The sequence below is a fragment of the Anas acuta genome, chromosome 2 (genome assembly GCF_963932015.1).
Source record: "Anas acuta chromosome 2, bAnaAcu1.1, whole genome shotgun sequence".
NCBI lineage: Eukaryota > Metazoa > Chordata > Aves > Anseriformes > Anatidae > Anas > Anas acuta.
In genome coordinates this window covers 108,281,896-108,309,519 of record NC_088980.1, presented here as the reverse complement: position 1 = coordinate 108,309,519, position 27,624 = coordinate 108,281,896, and the positions used below count along the sequence as shown (strand labels likewise).

At 40.8% G+C, this 27,624-nt stretch overlaps 1 protein-coding gene across 10 annotated transcripts in view; it reads right to left on the bottom strand.

Annotated features, from left to right (window-relative positions):
• The window catches only part of MTCL1 (microtubule crosslinking factor 1), a 104,732-nt gene that overhangs the window by 15,082 nt on the left and 62,026 nt on the right, over window positions 1-27,624 (bottom strand). For 6 of the 10 annotated variants that reach the window (XM_068671610.1, XM_068671608.1, XM_068671612.1 and 3 more), the window contains 5 exons: window positions 21,460-21,552; window positions 18,007-18,237; window positions 15,883-16,071; window positions 9,458-9,625; window positions 2,875-3,129 (listed from right to left, as the gene is read on the bottom strand). In XM_068671610.1, coding sequence (XP_068527711.1) covers window positions 2,875-3,129; window positions 9,458-9,625; window positions 15,883-16,071; window positions 18,007-18,237; window positions 21,460-21,552 — 936 coding nt within the window. The remainder of the gene's footprint in view (window positions 1-2,874; window positions 3,130-9,457; window positions 9,626-15,882; window positions 16,072-18,006; window positions 18,238-21,459; window positions 21,553-27,624) is intronic. The other 4 variants (XM_068671611.1, XM_068671607.1, XM_068671613.1 and 1 more) reach the window with 1 other exon arrangement.

Genomic DNA, 27,624 nt, shown 5'->3' with positions numbered 1-27,624 from the left:
CCACTGATTTTCAGAGATCCTTGGAAGATGATTATCTGGGAACCTCTAAGAGAAAACAGCACAGAATACTGGCTCACTCTCTGGATGTCAAACTACTGTCAGGAGAATTAAAATGAGAAATACTGGCCTAACTTTTCAATTGACTAATGATTTTGAGCCTGAATCTGCTTATACCTATAAAAATACACCTCTCCAAATAGGTGATCTTGTGGTTTCAAATATTTGTTGGTGTGATCTTTGCAGAATTAGCTTAAAGAACACAGTGTGTGTGTGTTCTCTAAGGGAAAACAAAGTGACAGTGTACTTGAAAAGAAAGATTAAAAAAATACAACTTTGAGCTCTGAAAAAAAAGTAGGTCATCATGTTTTTTATATGCAAGTGGTATTCCCATAACTAACCGGAGTAAAGTATTTTATATATTTTATACATTGTTGTGAGCTTCCCTCTTATCATACATCTATTATTCATTAGCTCTGTGAAAGCAGACGGGCATAAAGCATTAGTAAGAAATTTGGCACACGTGCTTCAGTTCGTTCTTGGACTGGTTGTCAAAGATACACACTGGTGTAGTCTCCTCATCCTCTACGTATCGCCATACATGGAATACACACAGAAGAACACTGGGGAGAAGGACTTCAGAGAAATACTAATTGCTTCCATATAAAGCTGGACACGACTGCCATCTGAGAAGACACTCAACTAAAAGCCTGCAAATATTTGGAAGCTTCCTGTCACACACGGAAATGTTTGATTATAAGCAAAGATGGGATTATGAAGTTTTGCAGGCAGATAGCCAAGCTCTCCAATGCTATTTCTGATCATCTTGTCCTCTGGAATTAGCCTGACACAGTATTTTTTTTAATTTTCCCTATCTGTGGGTAACATTGTGTAAAATTCTTGTACTATAAATAGATAGTTGGACCCTGGAAGTTTCAGAATGGTAACAAAAGAAATCAGTTCCAGGGTTAGTTATGAGCTATTCTGTAGACTTTCCCAAGATGACTCTGAGAGGTTATCTCAGGTTTGAAGAGAATTAAAGGCTAGGTAACATTAACAGGGATTTCTCTCCTCCACCCTTCAATGGGCCTTGTTCCCAGGGAATAGAACAAGCAGTCCTGAACCAGGTTAGATCCCTCAGGCTACTGAGGATACATTGAAGAGATAATGTCAAAAAATACAGTTCATAGGCAGCATTATAAACATCTAAAGAGGTACCAGTGATTTTCCAAACAAAAGTTTATGCCCATGTCCTTAGTATAATGGGAAATTTTCTTAATTCTCATTTTGCATGAAGAATCCATAGGAGGTATTTTGGCCACTCAAATTCCAGAATTAGAAATCAGCCCAGACAAAACAGGGAGAAATAAGTATCTTCTGCCAGTGAAGCCTTGGAACCAGATTAACTTTGATGAATCTCTCTGCTATAACCCTTCTTACCTCATATGCATTGTTTATTTTATCTTAAGAGATACACTACAGTTCCACAATACAAGGCTTTTCAAGGCTAGTTCAAGAAGCTGCATGTAGTATTCTCAGAAACCCTCAGATAAACAGGAGTTTAAAAAAAGCCAGAACATTGTTTATTGATATTTTAAAGTAAGAAGCTCAAATCACCTTTCTTGGTCCATAAAACTTTCATATTGGTCACCACCCACTCGCACCTACACTTTTAGTAGTGGTTTTAGAAATATTTGTGAAGTACAGCATTTTCTTAAGTGCTTCCCAGTTATGGCTTACCAGCCATAACTAAAACTGAGGTTTAGTCTTGCACTGATAATATTTACAGCCTGGTGTCTTTTCTCTAGCTTCTTGTTGCAGCCCAAGCATGGGAACATGAGATACAGACAAAGAGCCCTTTTCAAAAATCAGTCATGAAGTCACCCCAGGCTTTCATCAAGCTTAACATGTGAAGTTACTTTATACTTCATTCAAGCGAAGTGCTCCCTAGAGAGCATGCACAAATCTGGTGCCGTTCCATTTTTGATGTCCTAAGGACAGGAAGTATTCAGTTAATTGAGGACCCACAATTTCAGTTGTTTTTCTTACTCTTCCTGGAATGCATGACTCAGAGCTGAGCAATGTTCAGTCAAAAATGTTGTATTAATTCTCCATCATTAAACTTGATTTTAGTATTTTGTGTGGTTTCCAGCCAGACGGAAACCCATTAGGTGAAAGTTGGATCAACATTTTCAAATCAGTATCTAATATTAAGCAGATGGAAGTGCACGGTGGTGTAGATGATGGGCATGAAAAACAAGGGGATAGATACACAATTACCAGATTTGCAAATGATAGCAGAGGTGTGCACAAAATTCACGTGACCAAGTCCAAAAGTGTCTTCTGAATATTTAGCATTGCAAGCTGATTGTTTATTATCAATCAGGGCTCTTCATTGTTATCTCCTGGTTTCCTTTGCTAGAGAAAAAGAATTCAGCTGAGGCTGAATAGTCACGGCAGCTGCATCTTTGGTGGCAAATTCACAGATGAACAGACTTTTTTTGGCAGGAAGCTGTATATCCAACCTTGAATAACCCTGCATGTGGGACTGAGTGTTTCAGCATGAAGAGATGCACATAAGCTTTCAAACAGAGTGAATCAGTGGGACCGTGCCTGTACAGGGTAATTGAAATAAGGCAGGAAATGGCCTTTAACCTGGACCTGATTTCTCATGAGCGGTCCTTTATAGGGCTTATGAGCATTTTCCTTTTACTCCCTTGAGCATGTAAATTGTTTTGTATCATGGGAAACACTGATGTAGCCAAGGAACCAAAACTGTTCCTGCGCTGTTTCTTACTACAGTTTCTTGACCTTGGTCTGCGTGTAGTAATGGTGCAACACCTCATGCTTTGCAACCAGCCTTTGCCCACTCCTTACCTGCTCTATCCGCCTGAGCAGCTCCTTCTTTTGACGCTCCCATTCTCGTCGGTCCCTATCAAGCCTGTCCAGGAGCTCCACCTTTTCCCGATTCCAGTTCTTCTCACTGTGCTGGATTTGCCAGCGAAGGTCCATCACCACACTGTGAGTCTCAGCCAGAAGCTTCTTGTGCTCCTCTCTTTCCCGTTTAAAAGCTCCTTTTGCATCAGAAGTGAGGCTTACGTCTCCTGAGGTGTTCTCACTCTTCCCTTCCAGCTGCCATTAAAATAAAACATTATTAGGACACCAAGCTTTTGCAGGTAAAACCCTGTGTCAGACAAGGAATTTTAGTTGGAGAGACTTGAAGAGACTTGATGGCTTTGTATAAGTTCAAGAGAGGGGAGAATTTATCCCTTGATAAACATCCCTTGATAAAAGCTTCACCTTTTGTTTACAAGTCAGTAGGTGTGTGGATGAGTCAGAATGGGTCACAAGCAACCAAGAGTGAGAAGTAGTGAAAACTCATTTCTGCCTCTGAAGGTAGTTTTCTTCAAAAAGCAGAAGCATCAGGTTTTCTGGGAAACTTGGTCCTTTAGCAAGAGAGAAAGATTGTACCTTCAAACTGTCCAGTGTGGAAAATAATCCCAAACTCTCTGAACAAAGGGAAGTTCAGGCCAGATTAGGGTAATTTGTCTTTGGAACAGCCTCCACAGGTAAAGGGCAGAGAGGTACAGCATTTACTGAGCTGCAGAGAACGGCCTGTTACAGCCACTTGCAGACCTTAAACACCTGCATCTTCTAGCACCAATTTCCAAAGTCTTTTTTTTTTCTTTTCTTTTTTTTTCTTTCTCTCCAAACCAACCAACCAGAAAAATCATTTACAAAAAAAGCAGCAGCCTACGGTGAGGTTGGGTGGGGCTTGGGCAGCCTTATCTAGGGGGAGATGTCCCTGCCCATGGCTGGGAGGTTGGAATTAGATGATCTTTAAAAGTTTCTTCCCAACCCAAAACATGCTATGATTCTGTGGAAGTTGACATGACACTATCTTCTCTCTCTGAACCTATTTATGCAATGCAAACTTGTGGGGCCAGGATGGTGCTGACAACATTTGATGAGACTCAGACGTGTGTTATTTTGTACAGGCACAAATGTCAGATACTGATCGACTTCTGTCTGTAACTAATCATACCTGTAAAACCTTCCAGAAGTCAGATTTGACAGCAGAGGGGTAGTTCCTTCTGTATTAACTCAAGAACTCATGTTAAACAAACTATAAGGCAGATACCAGACTTAGAGGAGAAGAAATAATATCAACTGTATGAAAAAAAATTATTAAAAAGATAAGAGCATTATAAAGGTGGGGCTCAGCATGAAGGATTAATGGACAAATTAATTACAGATTACTCAAACATGTTTTGTTTGCTTGTGTTCATTATTTTACTGAAGTCCCACCTGGTTAGTGGTAAAAATCCCACTGATATCAGTGGCACCTGGGTGCAGGTGGGTGTGGGAGCATGGACCAACTGATGGGAACATGGGGGCTGCACTGAGCAGTCCCAAAATAACCTTGCTGCCAACTACTAGACTTCCCTCCTGGCCTTTGGAAGCAGTGTTATGTATTATACTTCTACATCCCTTGTTTTTAAAGCAAATGTGGCAATTACCTGCTGTGTATTATGGAATAAAATCAATTTGCACATGACAAACAGTAAACCAAGATAAGTCTGGAGTGGTTTGGGCTTTCTTGGCAAGATGTGGTGCCTCTGTGTTTAATGTCTCTCAGTTGGTCTTTTCTTCCCCTGAGGCTGTCCTGAGGCAGGCATCTCCTCCCTTGCTTCTGCGACCTGCAGCGATGTGCCAGGGGTTGTCCCACGCACAATAGCACAGCTCAGTCGTGGACCACAGGTGTTGTGGGGCAGAAATGCAGAACATCCCAGGACAGACATCTGGCCATCTCTGCTGCAGATCCACCGTGGGAGACACCGTCTGGTTTGATGGTGTCTGATTTGATGGTGATGGAGACACTGATGGTTTCCAAACTCAGCACTAACTTAAGGTAATGGGCTCTAGCCCCTTGCTGCATCTTCTCTCTGTGCATCCACAAGTCCCCAGCTCCAAAGAGAGGGTCTGGTCAGGTTGACATCCATTCTTTTAGGTTTGTTTTGCTTTGGCCCCTCTGGGTTGCCCTTGCAAGTTCCTTCTGGGTTTACTAAGTGGCTGTGACACTGAATAATCATGTATTTTGGGAGTGTCACTGCAGAGCTGAGATCAGCCAGAATAGTAAGAGACTCTAAAATGATATAAACTCTACCTGGTTTCCTTACATCTAAGCCTGACAGAGGGTTATGTAGAATTTGTCCTTTGCAATATATCTAAGTGATCTTTCAAGTACTTTTAATGCCCTTGCAGACTTCTCATTTTTCATCCTGCAATAGGAGCTCCTGGCAGAAGTTGCTGGAGTGTCTGGAGTAAATCCAGCCAGGCTGGAGTGCAAACTCAACCTTACAACAGTGCTGTCTCCCGGGGAATAATGCCACATTGAGTAGTAGCTATGGCTAACGTGCTAAGCTGACAGACACGCCAATGTCTGCAACAAATTCTTTAGCTGGCATGAAGTCCAAAAAATGCTAAAAGCAACCTATAAGGCAAACAAATGTGTTGTTGCAATATGTAGTTTGCACGATTATGGTATAAAGCAAATTTCTCCTTCCATTTTTTTTAATCTCATAAAATTAGCAAAATTCAAGACTCTCTCTTGCCTTACACCACTGAATTCGTAACCACCATGTGGCAAGTTCTCAGCCTTTCAGTTTGCAAACAAGAAAGGCTGTGGTCCCTAGGCCACGCTGCCTGCATTGAGCAGGAAAGCCAAAAGAGGCAATGAGACAAGAGAACATGCTTCAGAAGAGCAATATCCCAGGAATGCACGGCTGCCATTAGAGTGCCTTGCCCAAGCTGCTGAAACACTGTAAGTCATCCTGTGCCAGATCACTCACCTAGACCAGAGCCTGTCTCTTCCCCCACTGGAGAAGAATATAGGAAGTACAAAGATGAGTTCAAAACCAAGGCAAATATACAGTGATACACCTTCAGAATAATTTCCGTGTGGTCTGTGATTTGGGACCTACAGCATTCTTCAGTGAGAGGTGGTGCCTTTACACTTGGAGGACAGTTCTCTGTGCCAATAAAAGGCAGAAGAGTGTTGCTGGCAAAGAGACTGTCTGCCTCTGTGTTTATGAAACGGCTCAAATCATGGAGGAAGGGTCCAGTAGTGGCTCTTTAGCATTAAAGTCTAGATGTGTCTTTTCCAAACCTGCTAACTGCTAAGGTGGCTAGATGTCTCTCCATTTGCACCACGGCTTGCATTTCCCCCAAGAATCCTGAAGCAGGACCACGCATTGGAGTCATAGCGAGGGTTCGTGTCCTTATATGCCAATTCTCAGTGCATATCACAGAATGGTTTGGGTGGGAAGGGACCTCAAAGATTACCCAGTTCCAAATCCCCCTGCCATGGGCAGGAACACCTCCCACCAGTCCAGGCTGCCCAAAGCCCCATCCAGCCTGGCCTTGAGCACCTCCAGGGATGGGGCATCCACAGCTTCTCTGGGCAGCCTGTGCCAGAGCCTCACCACCCTCTGAGTGAAGAATTTCCTCCCAACGCCTAATTCAAATCTCCCTTCTTTTAGTTTAAAACCATTCCACCTTGTCCTATAACTATCTGCCTGTTGTTCTCCATCTCTTTTTATAAGTCCCATTTTAGTATTGAAAAGCTGCAGTGAGGCCTCCACAAAGGCTTCTCTTCTCCAGGCTGAATCCCCAGCTCTCTCAGCCTTTCTTCATAGGAGAGGTGCTCCAGCCCTCTGATCATCCTCATGGCCCTCCTCTGGACCCGCTCTAACAGCCCCACATCCTTCTTGTGCTGGGGGCCCCAGACCTGGTCTCAGCACTCCAGGTGGGGCCTCACAAGGGCAGAGCAGAGGGGGACAATCACCTCCTTCCCCTGCTGGCCACCCCTCTGTTTTATGCAGGATTTGTTCCCAGTTCCCTGAATACTGGGACTTTTCACTTCTCCAGCTGGAGGCTGAGAATTACTGGGACTCCATTGGTCACAGTCATCAAGATCCCATACTTAGGAGCAATCTCATTATTTCTTAACTTAAAAACAATGCTGAAGGATCCTTCTGCCAAATAAGATGTACATGCATTTCTGACAGCCAAGACCTTTATTTTAATGACATACACAGTGCTAAAGCTCAAAAAGCAGCAGGGAACAGTACATTATCATTTCTGATATGCCGTGTTCTTGCAACAAAGTAGTTTTCTTCCTTCCTTTTGCTCTTTCTTTCCTATACAGTGAGTTCAAGCATCAAAATGCAAAACCATTGTCAGTAACTATTAATTAGGAGGTGACTCTCTTGAGGAAAATGCTCTTCTTAATTGACCTGCTGCTTCATGCACACACAAAAAAGTGGAAAGCAGTGACAGTACAAACAGTAGAGACAAGAAAGGCCTTGATTCTCTATGGGCTTGTCAGGGGTCGGGCAGCTTTATACCCCCCTATGGTGGGAGAGCTGCACAGCCCGCTGCTTCATCACTCCCGGTAAAAAAGACAAAATGACGTCCTGAGAGGCCCTCCTACCCACACTGCCACGACAGGCTTGGCTGTCTAGCTAAAGATGTTGTTATTCCACATAGTGCCACAGAGCAGCAAATGTTAACACGACATTATGTGATGCTGATGATTTAGGTGTTATTTACTAGCTCCTCCCATCTTGATCCTGAAACTTGACCCACATGTATAACACAGGTTATAAAAATAAACGTTTATAAAAATAAATTCCATATTTGGAATCATTAACAACAGTTTGAGTCAATTTCATATTTACATTTCTATTTAATGTTTATCATATTATTATTTGTATATTTCATTTTTAATTGCTTCCTTATAACTGTGAGCACATACAACAGACCTCAGTGGGACACTCACGTTGTTTGCACTATCCTAATTGACACTCTCATGATTTATGTACTCTCTTTTTGCTACTTCATTAGGGACCCGTTTTTACTGTGAAATATAAATGCGGCTTGGGGAATCTGCTGAGGAAGTCAGCTTTACGTCTTAAATATTGATCAGTTTTATTCTTCTCACTTGCTTGAAAAAATGCAAAAAGTAACACCCACGGCTCAGAAATTACCATATGTTACAGATTATTACCAATAGAGCAGTGGAGATGGCAAGAAGCCTGACAAAGTCACCAGAAGGAAGGGTGCAAATCTATCTTGTCCCTGGAAAGGAAGAGCAGCACTGTCCTGCTTGCCAAGCACTAGCCAAAGCAGCAGTCCAGGAGTAAATCACCCATGCAAATGCAAAGTATGCAAGCTTGAAACTGGCAGTTAGTTCTCAAAATAGCTTTCTTTAGGCTTCATTATTTGTTGCCATCTCTAGCTTAAGGTAAAACTGTCACCAAGGCTTTATTTTGGGAGGAGCAAAAATGGGGATTGATTTTGTTTCTCTTTTCAGATCTGCTGTCTGGAAACTTGTGTTCACTAAGAAGCAGCTGATCTGAACTGAGAATTTGAATCCACTGAGAAAAAACTCTGCTAAAATGAAAGCTTCTCCCTTCATTCTGGGAAACAAGCCTACAGTACCTGGGCAGAAAAATAAGTGCTCACAACTCAGTGCTGTGCGTCACAGTGAGTCTCCAGACAGTGCTGCGATGTTCAGTGAATCTTCCTAAATATACCACCCTCCCAACAGTGAATATTTTTATTATATCTGTCTTCTGCAGAGGAGCTCTACAATTGCAAATCCTTTTCTCAGGATCTGAATGTAATCATTCTTCCACTCCTCCTCTCTTCAATGTGGAGGTTTTACGCCATCAGCTTTGGAAACGAATCTTTGTTTTTTTTTTTTTTTTTTTTTTCTTTTTTTTTCCCTCTCTTTTTTTTTTCTTTTTTCTTTTTTTCCTTATTTGTCTTCTTATTGCTTCAGAAATTGTACATCTTCTGTAAACAGCAGTATGTGGCACTGTAGCACCTGGCCCCAGATTTTATACACATACTTCTAATAGTAAGTTATGGTGGATGCTAGAGCTCTCTCTTCAGTGGGGTACCATTCATCACTAACCAGCAGCTTTGACTGGCTGGTTTAATACTAACAAACAGATCTAATGCTTCAGCATTATTAAATCACTCTTTTCTTGCCTATGCATCAAATGCTGCAGTTCCTATGTGCCAAGGCACAGTGACGAGCTAGTTGTCAGCATGCCAACATCAAGACATTTTCTCTCCTATAAGTGCCAATAAATACAGAAACCCGCATGTCTCATTATCGCAGCTGATGCATTACCAGCCAGCTCTTCTGAGAAAATACAGCTAGAAGAGGTTTAATTCCTTCATCCCCACGTACATTACACAGCACCCACTACACAAATACTCTTACTGGGACACCTAGAACCCAAGAGGCAACACATGACTTTGGGGGTCTTTCAGGCGCCAGGCTAAAATGAGTGAACTTGGCATCTCTCCTGACACTCAAAGATTTCCTGTTTCGTTAAGTGAATGTGCCATCCTTTAAGGGTGTTGGATGCAGGAGGGACGCTACCTGTTCTAGGTGGCACTTCAGCTCAGTCATTTCCACCTCCCAGGCTGCCTTGTCCAGGGCATACTGCTGCTGGAGCCCATGGCGCTCTCGCTCGTCGTCCCGCAGCTCTGAGCGGAAGTCATCCAGCAAACCCTTCACAGCATTCAGCAGTTTCCGGTTTTCACTTGCCTGCCAGAACAAAGCAAAACGAAAGTTGTCATCGGGTGGCTTTAGGCTCCAGATTCATCTGTAAGAGGAAAAAATGCCTGCATGTCCATTGCGATGGCAATGTCTTCTGTGTCTACTTTTCCTTGCTACAGGATACTCAAGTCACACTGAAAAAGGCATTAAACAACTTTCAGGATTGAAGCCATCTGTAATAATGTCACCCTAAATACCGTAAGGCAAAAATAGGGTATCACTGCTGAGGTTTGTTGGGTAGCTGTACATCTCATACTTACAGTCATTGCTCAGCATCAAACCTCGTATGTTTTTAAACTACATGTAAAGGAAAGTGATTAATTTTCCATTTTTATTATCAGACAAAATTACTCAGGAAAAAAAGTGAGGTTTTGATCAAAGTATCTTTGCTAAGATGTTTCACTAGAACATGTTTTGCACTTCCCCTCAGTATTCAATCACCTGGTTCTCATGAGTGTGTTAGTCTCCTTGGAAAGGCCTAACTCAAATTAGCTGTCTTGATTCTTGCATGATAATCTAATTCATTTTAATTTTTATTTATTTTTTTCAATTGGAGGCTTCCTGCATTTCCTCTTATCTGGTGTTTCATGAAGTGCCTACGCAGGGACTTCTTTTAGACAAGTCAAGCAAACAGATGTACATAAAAATTTAAATCATTTTTCATATATATATATATATATATTAATGACAATACAAATAGAATTTTATACATACAACTAATCTGATTTCATGTCCTCATCAGATTTTTGGCATCACTGAACCCACCTCACCCATTTTTGTAATCACCAGTCAGACATGCCAGGGCACCTTTTTTCTTTAAAAACAAACATACATGCTCTACTTTTTCCAAGACATTTGATTCATTAGGAAAGAAAAACGAAAACAAAACCAAAACAGACGCGGGGAAATGACTGCAGGATGACTGCAGGTGCTCACTGACTGACCTATAATCTGTTTGGGCTAATGAAATGTGATGGTGTACAATGTGGGGTTTTATAAGAAACACACTCACAGAAGCAGAATTAATTCCATTAACATTTTATGCCAATTAGCAGTTTCCTATTATACAGCAGCAGTCTTCATCATACATATAAAATCTCCTACTTTTCAATATGTAATGAGATTTTATGTTTTCTCTATGAATTTTCATTCTGATATCAAGTTAAGGCTAGATTCCCCAAACATTTCAAGATCCTTCTGTTATAATCAGAATTAGAGCTCTTCTGAAGATTTGCCCTTAGTGTCTGTTACAATGGGAGCTGCTGAGTACTGAGTGCTTCAAAATCTGGCCTCACCCTCTTTTGAAAAGCCTGACCCCACAAGTTTATTAAGTGCTTTTATTCAGGAACCACATTCTGTGCTTGCTGGTATGCTTTATTTGGCAAAGTAATCAAAAGGCTCCACAAGGGAAATGAGGCAGAAGAAAAATAAAACCAAGACTAAAAGCAAGACTAAAGCAAGCTACATCCCTCATTCCTGTGCATATATATTTTTTTCAGATTTAGAGCTCTGTAAAATAAGGTTTTGTGAAGAAGTGATGGACTAGTAAAGAGAGGAGCCAAAAGAGCCTAATTACAGGTTTGTAGCCTACTGGGATAAGGACACATCTCATTTCAAGAGGCATTACATCAATGTCGTTGTTATGAGACAGCAAGCCCAGGTGCCCCCTGGGCTTGCTGGGATTTTAATTAACTTGCCAATGTAAATCCAGTTTTGGTTACATACTTCTAATTCCTGCAGAGAATTCTTTTTTTTTGCATGACTTTGTATTTACAGTCTGAAGTTGGAGAGGTCTGTGAGATTATTTCTCTGGTTTGCCAAACTAGAGTGTTTTTAGGGAACAGATGAAGTACTTCTGAGACAATGTGTTCTGAAATACAACATTTACATCTAGACATGTCTGAGATTTCTGCTGCTAAAACCGCCAAACAGCTTCTGCATGAGAATAAGTCCCACAGATACAAAATAAAGATTATTATGGTCTTTCTGTTCCTCCCAGGGATGTTGCGCAGGCAGAATAAATGGAGCATGGTTGTGACCCCCTGGGCAGCCTCCCATGCAAGGAGGCTCTTTAGTACCTTACCATACTTTTGAGCATAGAGGAACCCAACTGACTCACAACTGGTCTAAGACAAGAGAATTATAAAAGTGCGTTGAAGTCTCACTGCATCCACTGCTCAGGATTTACAGGTGAAGAAAACAAGAGCTGACAAGAAATGAAAACTTAATGTAGTAAACCTCTGGTAAATTCCAGGTCTTTGGACTCTTTGATAAGTAGTCACCCCTAGAGATGGGAGCTTCCAGCAGTAGAAAAGTTTGGCACCAGAGCTGTTTTCTGAAGCTTGGCTCTGCTTTTAATCACAATTTTCTTTTCTTTGAGAATTTTACCTCAGAATTCTGCCAGAGTCTGCTATTACAAGCAGCTTAGTAGAGTAGTCAATTAAAACCACAAGGTCAGGAGCCTAAACAGAAAACAAGAACCATGGATTTTCTCTGTGTAGGCAGAGATCTATGCAAAAGTGAAGCTAGGTCTTGGTGCAGATGATTTTAGTACATATAAGTTTTAATTACTATTCCTTTGGGCTTTTTCCTTACCTATGCTTTGAAAACAAATAATGTAAGGCCAAAAAAAAGATCTAACAGGGAATTTTCTTGATCTCCCCCCAACCACCAGCAATAGATGAGCGTATTGCTTTTCAGTGCTTTTTCCTTTGTATCACATATGTTTAAATATTTCTTTTCTTCTTACTTCCCTGTATTTACACCATCCAACTGATGCTCCACTCTTTCTACTCAACTGAAGCAAAGTAATCTCTTTTTCTGCAGGTAATTCTCCCTCATTTCTTGCTACACACATTGAAATGCTCATTTACAGCAAGACCTCCTCTGCAGGGCTATCAGCCTGACTTGCCACCTTATCTTCACCAGACTTCCTTCATGGCTCTTGAACCTTGCCAGTTCCTTGCCCAACCCATTGGCAATGTGCCCCAGCTATCAGCAATGGGACAATGCCAGCTCCAGGGATCTGGGTTATGTCAGAAAGGTCTGGCTGGGACAGGAGGCACCCAAGCAAGAGCAGCATGAAGAGAAAGACGAACTGGCTCCTCTCAGAGTTTGCACATACTTTGCCTCTCATCATCTACCCTTTTATTTCCCCTTTCCCCTCTGCTGTACCTTCATCCCTCCACATACCAGCCACATAAAAATCCTAGGCAAGTGAGGCATGTACTTTCCATCAAGTTGAGTAACTCAAATCATGATAATATAACATTAAAGGCTGCTTTTTGAAATTAAGGCCTCAAGGGTTATAATTTTTCTCAAAGGTATTTCACTTTTCAGGCAAGGTAAGAAAGTCAGCAGTAAGAATGCAGGCTGAAAATACAAGTCATTAAATATTAACATTAAGTGTTAAAAATAAGCATGGGTTACTTCAAGTTACAGGAAGCCTTTTCTTTTTTTCTGACCTAGTTGTCTCAGCCACTCTTAGACTACTGAAAATTTTCCTTCCTAATGTGAAACAAACGCTGATGCATATCATCCTGGAGCTCACCAAGCAGAACCAACAACTTAGCACTCTCCTGGGCAGGTGCAAAACTTGTAGACTCCTAGCTTCACCACTCACCCCAATTTCAGTGCTTATTTCCAGCTGAGAGCTTAAGGGACCTCCAGCAGACCTCCTCCAAAAACCTAGGTACTTTTTTTAGCACAGCCTGACTAGCCAGTGGTGTACTGGGAGGTGAGTGCTGCTGACATCCATCCCTTCAGGATGGATGTGCACTGGGTCTGTGATATTCTCAGAGCTCTTAGACCTGCAATTACACAAGTGAAGTGGTTTCTCACTCCAGTTTTGTTTAGCTAATAGATGTATTAACAAGCTTGTGTTTGGGGATCATAAATGAATTAAGTGGAGCTGGCATTTGTAGGAGAAAGTCTGTAATTTGTGTAGAGCAAAGACAGGGTTCTGTGAAGGTGGTGAGTGCGGTGAAGGTCCTGCACACATGAGGTTTTGCAGAGCCAAGCTGTCCACGACAGTGAGAAGGACAATTCAAGCACAAAAGATACTGAGGAGCAAGGCCCTGGCAGAGCCTTGAGGGCACAGGAAGTGTGTCACCATCTTCCAGAAGACACTGCCAATGCTTGAATCCATGACAGCATCAGAATTAACCTACACTAAGGCTTTCTGCTTCTGTGACAAAATACAATAATAATCCTTTCTTGCAGTTCACAAATACAAGCCCTGCAGCACTGAAACTCCTTTTTATCTGCTAGTCAGTACATACAGTGCTTGTTTGAAGATTCAGCACGTTATAACATAGAGTGAGCAGGCAAAACACTTAATAGTACTTGAAATGATAAATACTTAGCAGACACACACTTGCAGTGTTGAAGTACCACTTTTTTCTTTGTGGGAAGGCAAGAAACCTATTCCACCTTCACAGGTCCATTTGGATATCATGCAGTATTCAATATCAAGAGACATATTCTGTTCCTATGGCTCATTTCTTTAAGCAACATTAGCAGGAACTGCTGCATTAGACCATCTAGCAAAGTTTATAAAAATGAATTATATGAAATTCTGCTTCCCATTTCTGCTGCTTTAGTTGCGATTAATGTTGAAGCAATAATTATTTCAAGGAGGACATAATTTATTTGAATGTTCTTGGTCATTTTAAGAGATATATATGGACAGTTAGTATAGGACACAGGTTGTACTAAGTTATTATGGTGATTTACATTTATTTTACTCAGTTTACATCAATCTACAAATGCAATACAGTTAAATGATGTAGTCAATGGCATTTCTTCCATGGCCTTCTTCAGCCTCTATGAGAAAACAGTTTGCCAAGAGGATGATTGTGATGGTGCTGGGTGGCTGGTAAGGTATGTCCTTGAAAAAAACAATTGTCTGACCTCCCACAGTATTAGCAATGTTAGGTACTTTCCAAATACCAAACTGATCAACTTTTTGTTACCTTGGTAGCATGTCACAGAAAGTCAGCTAGAGAGTAGAGTTGTCTGCTAGTACAATTAAAAAGGAAAGCAAAAGAGTGTATAAATATAAAGTGGAATATGAAGTGGCATAAAGACCACAGTTTTTTTGTTCTCTAGTATTTTTTATTCACACTGAAATTCTATATGAAGTTACACCTTGAATTAGTGAGCCTGGTTGCAAGGCAGCCTGTGCATCTTCCAGCACCTACAAGTCTTATCTAATTACAGGACAGAGATTTACTGTTGTCTGCTGTGTATCTATTAGACCATATAGATAATAAGTAAACAGATTGTACATGGTTCCAAGAGTGTGGAGAATGCAAGGCAAAGAACTGAAATGCAAAGACACACACCAACCCAAGAGGCTGCAGTGGGTCCAGCAAAGTAATGCGATCATTGGGATGTATTTGTCTGAGAGCACTCGTGTGGATTGGGCTCCCAAGCCAGGGGCCTGGACAGGTACTGAGCATAACACAGAAACCTTCAAGACCTTTTTCACTGAATTTGCATTTTACACATAATTCTCACTCCATTTTCTTTCTAATTGCAAATAATTCCATGTAACAAGGTGTTGTCGTCTGCATATTTTCCACTTAAAAAATACAAGGGGCACCAGAAGAACTCATAGAAGCCTTAATGCTGTCACCTTTGTATGTTTATTGTAAGTGGTAGGACTGCTGGTATATTGATGCACAAAACAAAAAGCTAGGATATATGGTAGTGCTCTGACACACATAAGCAGGGCAATGGAGATGTCAGGGAAAAGTCATATTGGTTTGCTTTTAGGTATTTAAGAACAAGTTCAGTGACAGGAAGGAACTTTTGAATTGCTTTTTCATCATCTCTAAGGGAAACATTAAATACATGTACTAGTTTCTTAAATTATTTAGAGGAAATAAAATCACCTCTTCTTGCTAAAAGCTTGACAGTAGAATACAATAGATGTGCTCAGGCAAGAGGAGCATGTAAATTCTGCAAACCATCAAATACTGATAGATGTTTCTGGGCAAACAGCCACAAGAGGAAATAGGATTTCTCACTGATAGCAACTGCCAACAAGAGAACAGTAATCACATGGCTCCTGATTAAATATAAATATAACGGATGAAATCCATTGTAATTGCTGTGTAGCTAGCAGTATTTTTACAAGTGTGATTCTAGGTGATTTTGAACACACCAGCAGAAGAAAATGAATTCAATTGGAAAATCCACAGTTTTCATTCCCAGGGCATGATATACAAATAGTATGGTACCTGCTTCTGCTGCTGTAGTAATTCTGCAGTCTGCAGCTGTGGTCTCTGATCACTGTTCTCCGCAGTGGGACGCTGGGAGAAATCTGTCAGTGCGAACACAACATCCTCTTCCTCCTCCTCTCGCTCTGCATCATCCGCCTTCTGCTCAGACTGAATGCCAAATTCTGGGAGGGCCTCGAGATGCTCAATCTGAAATGTAAGAGATGGGACACATCAACACTTTTTGCCACCTACCTAGGTGCACAGAAATCTACTGATGGGCTAAGGGAAGGGATTATTTTCTCCTTGGGCTCTAAGGTGGGATATATTGACTTCTGTAGGGCACAGGGAATGGTCTGCGAGTGAGATCGTATGACACGTTGGATATGAGAACATGCAATGCAGGCCTGCAAGACAGGAGATCTAAACAGCTGAGAGGATGGGTGTAGTGCAGAGCAGTATGATGGATATAATCCACCGTGCATCAGTGAGACTAGACAGGACACTGGTGGTATTGCATAATGAAAACATGGAGATCAGGGAGTATCCCTATCTAGCACTTTATTCTCTCTACTGCATTAGCAAAGAGCTTGACACCACTAATGACTGGAGATGGACTGATTGTAAATTAACCAGTCAAAAAATCAAAACAGTGAAAAAATGAAACCTGTTTTGATATTAGAAGATGAGCTAGTTTACACAGAAGCAAATTAGTACTGCTGAAGTGAAGTAGAATGAAATTATTTCTAAATAGCTACTCATCTCTTGTTTCTGACTCATTATACCATAGCTGATAAAGTTAAAGATGTTCACCCACCCTTTATCCAGAATACAAAACACTGGAGCTTTCTACTTAAGCATATTCGTACCAGAGCTGAAAGGTTACTCATTCTGTCAAATATAGCAAACACTGAAAGACACTAGGTATACAGATACATGAAATACTGAAAAAATAAATAAATAAAAAAAATACTTAGGTGCCTTAGCAAAGGGTTTCAGAATTCTCCCACGTGCCTGGTGACAGGACGAGGGGGAAGGGGCTAAAGTTGCGCCAGGGGAGTTTTAGGTTAGATGTTAGGAAGAACTTCTTTACTGAAAGGGTTGTGAGGCACTGGAACAGGCTGCCCAGGGAGGTGGTGGAGTCACCATCCCTGGAAGTCTTCAAAAGACGTTTAGATGTAGAGCTTAGGGATATGGTTTAGTGGGGACTGTTAGTGTTAGGTTAGAGGTTGGACTCGATGATCTTGAGGTCTCTTCCAACCTAGAAATTCTGTGATTCTGTAATTGCAGAATAAATGGTTGCAGGGTCAAGGTATGATTCTCAAGAATTTTTGTTAAAGTGTCAGAATGGACAAGCATATTTTTCTACTTCTGTTTTCTTTAGGTAAGATTTTTGAATCAAATGGTAATTCTGGATATGCAGCTTGACATAATTTAACAGCACCTTTTTTTTTTACAGTGCCTGTTCTGGCAATTACATCCTTTCTAAAATGTGTCAGCTAAGGGATTCCAGGTTGTTATGTACTCCTGAAATTCCTGATCTTAATTTAGTTTCTACTTGGAAAATTACTTAGATGACTACTGGTGTACTGCTGCTGACGGTGATAGACGTGTGTACAAGGAAAAGGAACAAACAAGAATGATTCACTGTAAGTTCCCACAAGAAACTGTACAATTCTCTTGCCAACATGAAAACAGAGCTTCCCTCCATCTGTATTGCTGCAGGCTTCATAAAGAACACACTGTGCACACAATGACAAAAATGACAGCACTCAATCTATCCAAACAGATTTGATTCCACCAGCTCACAAATGTTATCTCTCTTCCCCAAAATTATTCAGGAGTCTTATCATAGAGACCTAATTAACTCTTCATTTACGATGTGAGATTTTTTTCAAGGCCAGATGCTTGTACTAGTAAAGGGTTTAGATTTAAAGAGAGGTGATCTGTAACATAAAGGTATCATGCAAAATATCCTTCAGCACAAGTCAACCTTTAAAACAAAAAGTCATGTTTGATCTGAGTCCCCTTAAAATCTGTGAGTAATTATAGAGTTTCTGATGCCACTTTGTACTTAAAATCTAGTTGAAGAAGGGACACCCCACTGCTTGCAATTTCATTGGGTTAATGAGGTGCGCTGGTTACCTCTAATATGTCCTCCCCTTCCTCCTCCATTCGCTTGCCTTGCCGCCAGTGCTTCAGCAGCCACTTCAGTTTGACGTACAGGAGGAAGGTGTCCTGCTTGAAATGCCTGAGTTCTTGGTGCAGTAGGCTCTTCTCCTGGCTCCAGGTCTTCTCTTCCAGTTTGTTCTGCAGAGTCAAGCTCTGCACTTCCAAATCTTTCCTCCGCAGGGTCTGCATATGTTCCTCCTCCAGCTTTAATGGAACAACAGACACCATGTCAGTGTGATGGGGCGCCTCCAGGATTTGAACTTTGTTGGGTGAGACATACAGAAATCTCTAAGTTTCATCAATAGTGAGTTGCTATTGAGTTTGGCTCAACGGATTCCTCAGCAGTCATAACTGGCATGCTGAGGAAATTAGAGGACAGCAGCTGATAAATTTAGCTTAGATAACCATATGCAAGTAATCTGCAGTGAAAGTGGACAGTTTGTTTACTTTAAAGATGCATGAGAACTCTGTTGCTGCTTAACCATTTTATACCCTTCGTATTTTCTTCTCTTGATTGCATCCCAGCACAGGCACCACCCTGAACTGCTGCACACATCACACCTGCTAAATGCATTTGTAGCTATTCCTAGGAGGTGGGACTGCAGCTGCCCTTCAGACATCCTGGAATATTCACAGAATCATCACAGAAAGGCTTGGGTTGGAGGGGACCTTAAAGATCACTTAGTTCCAACCCCCCTGCCATGAGCAGGGATGCCACCCACTAGACCAGGTTACCCAAGGCCTCATCCAACCTGGCCTTGAACACCTCCAGGGATGGGATATCCACAGCTTCTCTGGGCAAACTATTCAATATTATCTTCACCTCTTCCCTCCCTGGCCACAGACTCATCCCTTCCTCTGTGACTACATCTCCTTCTCCTTCGGGAAGGGCAATGCTTCCCAAGGACCCACACCAGTACCTCAGGTACAACTACTGATGCTTCACTTTTCACAGTTCATACTCAGAGGTATCTGAGCTTAGAAGAAAAATACTTCTAGATAAGGGAGACATGCAGGAACTGAAGAGACAAAAATAGGCTGCAACTTGGCATTCACAGTGTCTCAGTTTCAGTTCTAGAAACACCAGAAAAAACTCGTGGTTTGAAGCACACATATAATTGCACCTGTTTCAACACAAGCTCGCCTGAAACAATATTTTTAAAAGTGACTTCTCCCTCAATATGTCAAAAATCAAACCATGGTATGACCATGGCCCAACAGCACTTATACAAGTCTGTTGTACCGCATCTCATAATCTGCACGGATGAGATGGTATTTCCCCTTCAACCAAGTTGTAGTTCTGATTGATCAAGAAAAGGCAGCCAGAAAAAGAATACAGAACCACTTGCCAATGCCAGTTTCTACTGCTTTCCATTTTGTGGAACAACAGCATCTCCTTTGACGAGCTTCCCAGATGACATCTGCGAAAGCCGCTAATGACCACAACAATTTAAACATAGGAACATTCCTGCAGTAAACAACATTCACGAAGGAATGAAGAATGCTTCAGAGATTCTTCTTCAGGAGCATGGAGCACCTAGCACTCCATACTGCCGATAAATATATGCTTGGTTTTCCCAGCAACATTTGATGTTGGTGACACAGGCTACCATCCCACACTAGGTAATTTACTAATGGTTCTCCTGCCCTTTAAATTAGGTGTTCTGGCATAACACAAACTTTCAGCATTTATGCAACCATGCCTTAAGAAGTTCTTCAACATATATCCATAACATTGATATAGATGATCTGGAAGGTATTTAGAATAAAATTTGTAAATAAATCATTCTTTAAGTAACTATAAAGCTTAGAAATATATTCTTGAATAAAACTAAGCTTATTCACAGTAGTTTCTAACTTAAATGCATCTTAAAAGTACTCTGAAAAAAAAATTAGATGTAATGGCCCCCAAAACATACATGCAATTCCTGATAACTGTCATGGGGGCTATACACTGCTACCCTATATCCATCTAATGCCATTAAATATCACCAAAAAAAAAAAAAAGGTTAAAAAAGGGTATTCTTTTACACTCCATTTTAAAGGGAAGAAATGAGTAGATTTTGTGTTGATGCAGATTCTTCCACCAAATGGAGCTATGGTTAAATACAGCAAAGATCTATGAGTCATTTCCACCAGAAATCCTGGAAGATGATAAAAAAAGAATAATATCAACAGGATGGGCATAATCTGGAAAAAATGAAAAATCCAGAAGATGTTTTTACTATTCTATTTCTATTGGCTGTTAGCATGAATTGTTAGCTTTGATTCTGCTTCATTTTTAATTGTTTTTACAAGCTGTTATGATCTAAGTCCCTATGGCCACAAATTCTTGCAGAAAAGACCCTGGTGGAGGTAGCTTCACAGAGTTTTGTGCTTTTTTCAATGGACAGCTATTGCAAAAGAAAAGAAATCGGAGGAGGGCATAGCTTCCAAAAAGCATTCATGGCCAAGGCAACTAGGAAGGAAATCAATTTACTGGTTGCCTTCAAAAGCTTCCTTGAGAAAGCTCCTACCGAGATCAACTGAAAATTAAAGCTACTTATGAAAAATGGAGAGATACTTGGACATAATGAGATTAGCTGGCACAAGGATAAATGCTTTATATACTATGCAGCAATTGTGATTAATTTAGTCTATGAGTAAACTTAAAAAGGAAACTTCAGTTAAGAGCCAACAGCCTGCAAAAATGTGCAACAGATTTATCTACCTATTTATTTATTTATTTATCTATTTATTTATTCTCTTCTCTAGAAGTTCAAGGTCATGAAACTATTGGTTAATATGCTCCAACCTTCAAAAAAGCAGGGGGAGCTCATGTAACAAAATATGATTTGTTCACCAATTACAAATAAGAGGGTTGGAAGCATGAGGTACTAAGGAACAAAAGATCCTGGTTTGTGTCTCTGATCCAAGAGTGCAACAACTCCTCCAACATCAGAGAAGAGATGGATTTTCTTTGGACTAGCAAGGGTCTGAAAAATGGAACAGAGCCAAACCATGCTCCTGGAGATCAAATGTACTCTTCCCTTGCTCATGGAGAACTGACAGGGCTGATATAACTCCCTGGGCAGTGTTTCACATCCCTGCCTCAGCTTCCCCTTGCACTCATCTCTTGAGAAGGCTGTCTGTCAGGAAATAACACATACAGCTTGATTTCCTCTGCCATGCCATGGCCTCCTCCTAACATGGGCAACACGCAGGGCAGGGCAAAACTCGTTTCCAACAATCAGAGAAACCAGACTCAAAGCTGCAAAATGGGCTTGAGTTTGTGTCTCCCCAGCTTCCAAATTCTCCACATTGACCCAGTGAAAAAAGCCCAGCTGTTGGACTGAGGCTCCCATGTTCCTGACAAACGAGGTGCACACCGCGAGGTGCACGTGGCAGGGTCACGCGTCTCTCCCAGCAGCCGGGTTTCGTATTTACCTGAATGATCCTTTCTGTAAACTTTTCTTGCTCCTCTCGGTGAAGTCTTGTCTCCTGCTCAAGCTGAGCCTGAAGCTCCTGTATCGATACACTCTGTACAGGTAAAACATGGGAACCCCTCAGCTGATCAGCAGGACAAAGGGGTAGGCATAGCGGAAAGCGGGTCTCAGTGGTGGAAAAAAGAGGAAAAAGAAAAGAACCGCAGGACAGACATCTGCACAACTCACGGTTATTGATAGTTAAAACCAAAGCACAGTGTGCAAATAAACAGCAGTGCCCTACGTGGCTGTGGGAATTGCCTGTGTGGCTTCTGAAGGCTAAAGCTGCGATGCTGGTGTTACTCGTTGTGTTCTTCCCTTCAGGCCCCTGCTCCAGGGTTGCACTGAAGCAGGTGAGGCAGCTCACCCCGAATGGAGCCTGCCAGATCAGCTCCTGCTAACAGGATTCCACGTTTGGAGGCAGATTTTCCTATGATAATCAACGCCTTAAAATTTAAACACCCCTGCACAAGATTTATCTAATGTACGTATATTGCACCTTATTATTTATTCATGTGCAATACTTCTGAGGAGACAGCTAATGGGATAATATTTATTAAACCAACTGAGCATAAAAAGTCCCTTTCTTCAGATACAGAACAGCTCTGCACAAGTGGACTTCATTCTGCAATTTCCACTCAAAATAATTACTCTATAAAAGTCACGGTGATGAGCTAGGTGAGCCTGAGATCTGACCGTTATGCTTAAGTATCTCCCCTTCCAGGTCCAACACTATTTTTATCTTAATAATTTCAATTTTACATTGAATATAAATTTGGGATCCCATCCACTTTGTTCTTGACAGTTACTTAATTCAAAAATAAAGACCCAAGAAGGCAGAGTCACAGCCCTTGTTATTTATACTCTGCTAATTAATCTTGTGGCACTTACACTCCTGATCAGCGCTTTCTACATCCTTCATTTTCTTTCTCACATTGGAGCTAGACTTGATTTGCCTGCAGCAATGTGGTGCTCAGCCAGGCTCTCTTCACACGCACCAGGAGTGCGACCACAGAAAGCTCCGCGGCACCAATTGCCTGCTTTCCAGAGCAAAGAAGCAGTTAAAGAAGGGGTCCCTTCAGGCTTTGAAGCACAAACCCAAATTCTCCACTGGCTGATGTCCAGCACACTCCAACCTCAGCAGGTGCGAGGACTTAATGTTGGCTCCCAGGGGCTGCACTGGCATCAGCCCCAGCATCCTTCTCCTCTCCCTTCTGGAGAGCAAAACCAGCTCCTGCTGCTGTTGGGGCCATGGTTACTCAAAGCAGTCTCGGTTACTCAAAATACAAAAAACTATTTGCCCCTGGAACAGATGCTCCTGTCCTCCTCTAGGGAAGAAGGAGATAAAGCAGACAGAAGGATCCCCAAAACCACCCGCAGGACCGTACTCCACTGAGCAACAGAAGTCACCTACATCTACTTTCTGGGCCCTCTAAGTTCCTTCTTCACTTGACACCCTTACTGACTTGTGCATGTCTGTGTTGTACCTGAAGAAGTGACACTTCCAGCACTCAGAAGGGCGTGCAGAAGGTTACTGAGAGTGAGCTACCACATTATCTGCCTTACCCATTTTGTTTGAGGCATTAACGGGTCTACAGACACGTTTTATTGCACAAGACCGATTTGGTCTCACATATAACTTGGAAAGAACTGCTTGCAGTGGGATTTGTGAGTTTTGTGCAATTATTTGTAAATCATGTGATACATTCAGGTACATGTCATCCAACAAAAGAAAAATTACTTTCATCAGTAATTTCTGCATTTTTTTTTTTCTTTTCTGATAAAGCTTCTTTAGGAACATGGTAAATAAGTGCCAATGTACCCAGTTAATTCAGGCGTAATTTTAAGAAGGGGTGTTCCTTCTTTCTATGTATTTAACATTAGTCAGAATCACGCAAAGTCTTTCTGGCATAAACAGTTACAACATGGCAACTCTTTCCTGTTGCCAATGATCACTTAAAAAATCTTATAATGTGCCTCAAGAAACGGAGACAGCACAATTCTTGTAAAAATGAATATGTTATTAATTTGAAATATATAGGAAGTATAACTGATCTATAACTGATCTTAATGTGCCTCTTTCTAGAGCCATAGGACTACATATTTGGGCAGCTAGAAATAATGTTCATTTTCGGACTCCTGAAATTGGGAGCTGAATCAGAGCAGCAAAAGCTTTTCCCAGGAAGCCAAGGTTTGAATTTTTCACTGTTCACTTTGCCCTTGTGTTTTCCAATCAACAACAATTTGCTAAGAGATCATATGTTGCAATTTAGACTACTGTTAATTGGAACTACACAGTTACATAAACACTGAGAACATCTCGTGTCTGCAAAATGAGGACAAGAAAACGATGAACTTGTGTAATTTTTTTAAAACATGCAGCCCATGCAAAGCCAAGTTCCAGGAAGCTTGGGCAGTGGGATTACATGATAACTTCTGGAATTACTAGGAAGAGTTTAAGTACATCATAAAGGCATATATACTATTACATGCACACTTAACAGTGCAAATCCTTTTACAATTGCTTTGTCTATTCAAGGATGATATATTTTTATAAGCGGCAAACATGCTGAAGATCAGCTAATGCATGAATGCAGAGCTGCACAACTTTTTTTCTTCCAGTGCAACCTGAGGGCTCTTCACAGTCTATCATTTCATATAATGTAATTTCTAGTAAGAGCAGCAGGATTAGTATTGCTCAAATCAAGGGAGATAAGGCTGCTTAAGGGCCTAATGGATTGCTACTATATGTCTGGATCACAAATATAGAATGCATACATATTTGTATATGCAGTTCAGGCACCTGGCATTGCACTGGTGGATGCCTATTTGCTTATATGTTGAAATCAAGCCCCTACCATCTAATCAGCAGGATGCGGTTTGTGGCACAACTGTGTTTTTGTTTCATAAAGCAACACTGCTACAAAATCAACATGAAAGTTGATATCCTGCTAATTTCCATTCTTTCTCTCCTTTTTTCTCATTAATGGATGTGCTATGGGAGAAACAGAAAACACCCCAAATATGATAGCTACCACATAACATACCGACACCACAGAAACAAGACACGAACTCACTACAATGAGACACAGAAACACGCTATAACGAGAACTACAGGCTACTGCTACTCCAACAGTGTCACAGCAACAGGTGCACCTCTTCTGCAGCTCCACAATGACCAAAAGTTTCCAATGAAACCCAAGTTATTTCATTTCCAGATCTACATTCACCCTCATCATCTTGGGCAGATGGTGCCAAGTCCTCCTGACAAGTCATTTTATCTCACCTGTTATCACTCCAGAACAAGCTAGTCCGCGCTGATGTCTTTACCTCAAGAGGACAGTCAGAGAAAAGTCATGCACAGTTTGGGGGCTTCACCACAGCTCACTCCACCAACATCTTTCTGCCCTTCTCAGCACGTTGAAGGCTTTTCAGGTTACTTTTCAGCTCACATAACCCCACATTTTTATGACAACTGGTTTACTATGAGTGCCATGCACCATGAGGTATGGCTGGGTTTTACTTGTTTGTTTTCTCTATTTTACCATAGCTATTTCAAACCTCAATTTGCCTGGAAACTGAATTGATTTATGTGCAACAATTCTTTTTAGCCTTTTTTTTTCAAGAGGGATGGAGCAAAATAAGGCAGGGTGGAAAGATGCTCTCCAGCATTTGTGTGCAATTCCAAGGAAGCCAAAAGAACACTTTATGCTGCTCACCAGATGTGATGTTATAATGCTTTAGACCACACAGTCTAAAAACTACTTTTTTATACTTCACAGCTGACCATTGCTTGCATACAACAACACAGACTCAACAGGAACTTCCAATGTCTTTTGTGTTATTTTTTACATGCAATACACATCTAACTGAATCCTCAGAGGCTACTTCTGAAGATGTACTCTTCTCCTTTCCCACTTAAAAATATATGACATATATTCCATTCACTAGTGTAAAATAGACAGTTGTGTAGTTATTTGTCTGTGCTTATGAGTCTCTGATTTTATGAAAACACAGAACACTTTTCTCCAGGTCTTTAAAAATCCATCTCATTGTATGGATAGTATACAAAGTCTCATTGAGTTCAGTTAGGACTGGAATATCCAAATTTACATCATAAAGGGTCTTTTATGCCATTATGTGGTCAACCTTTAGGGAATCTTGCTTAGCAAGAAAGAATACAATTCATCAAAGTAAATTATTCTTGCTGCTCCTAATCTTGGTGGGAAGGAATACTGTCAGCACCAGTTTGTCTTTCTTCTTCCCACAACTTTGAATTCAAGGGATAGTGGACACTAAGAGATACAACTTTCTATGTGGTGCCCTTTTTCTTTCTCTCTTTCCCTCTCTTTCTTTCTGTCTGTCTGTCTAGAAAAAAGAAAAGTCACAATGTATAAAACATTCACTGTTTCTTTTCTGGGAAAACAATATCTTAAATCAGGGCAAGAGAAAGGACGTGTGAATTTTCAGTGCATGGCTGGGAGCTGCTGTGAATGCCATCCAGCTGAAAATTTCTCAGTGAAAGTTGCACAGAAGGAGCACAGACTCCAAAACAAGCTAAAAATAGAATATTCAAAATATAGACCAAAATTCTCACATGTCCAAAATGTATCCATACTGAAGACTTGACTCAAAGCACATGATAAAGTGACTTACCTAAATTGCACATCCCTGTATTTGGTTGGTTCACATTTAACTCAGAAATTAATTTACACTAATTGATCTGCTTCATATTTCTTATGGGCAAAATAAGTAAGAAAAATGGAAAAACAGATTAAGAATGGCCTAGAAGAAATTATTCCTCAATGTGACCTCTTCCTATCTACTAATAGAACTTGCAAAAAAATTGCTTCTGAAGATATGCTCTCACTTTTCCTGCCGTATCTGCTTTTATTTTAATTCTCTGGTGATATATTGTACTTTTTAAATTAAATCAAACCAGTGACTCTTTTTCCATAAAACTGGAGGAACAGAAATTTTGTGGCGTTTTTGTACAGAGAAACAGATCTGTGAGTTTTAAAAAGGCGTGTACAAAACTAATCACGATATTCAAACCTAAAATGCAAAGATGAGTACTTTTGCCTTTGGTGATACATACTTACTTACTCAGGTAAGGGCAGAAATGACACCCTGTCACTGGAAAATAAGAATTTGCTAGGAAATACAGCTCAGCTTTGGAACATGTGGTATTAAATACCAAAAAAAAAAAAAAAAAAAAAAAAAAAGAGTTTTGAAAGAGTTTTTTCTTCTCCAGAATATCTTATTACCTCTGAATAAACATGAGAAGTCTGCAGCCTGCTTTAAGGAAGCTGCATTTTGTTTATGGCTATTCCACTGGTAGAAAGGGTAAAATTCACCAGATGATTTTTTTTTTAATCATATTTTACACAGGTTTCCATTTGTTGCCATAGTAATCCTTTGATTTGTACCAGGCATTTGCTCCATAAAGCATTGCATTACCTTTTTTAGTTTTGCCATGCCTTTCAGTTATGGAGATTCTTGCCTGTTCACTTGCTTTTTCTTTGGATGGTGAGGAATCATTTCCCCCACCCACCACAACCCAGCTCTACTAAAATCATGAATAATGGATCGAACATCCACCCCAATGGGCTCCAGCCTCTTGCAACAGCAGCTGAACAGCTCGTTTCAGCAAGAAAACAAAGCCCTGCTCTTAAGGCAATTTCAAGATATAATTTCCCTTGGACTGTGACTCTAACCCACCTCTTTAATATGCAAATACATTCTAATAATACTGTTGCACTAACAACTGCAGTGCAAAGACCAAACAAAGGCAGATGTTTACAGTTAGGCTACAGGGTAGTTTCTAGCAGAAGTCAGTCTGCATTTATTGTATTTAATCAAACAATTAGGCTCCTACGATGCTCATTTTTAAAAACAGAGAAAATAGCTAACTGGAAGCTGCTCAGCACTGCTTGGGACATTTTCAATTTAAAATTCAGTTTCAAAAAAAAAAGGGCTTTAGAAAAATGGGTTTGCTTGCTTATAAAGAAATCATTTGCCTAACTGAAATGAAATGTGTTCTTCTCATGCTGAAAGTCCACACACAGTAAGAAGATCATCAATCAATATGACCCACTGGACAATGTGAATATCTTCACCTCAAAAG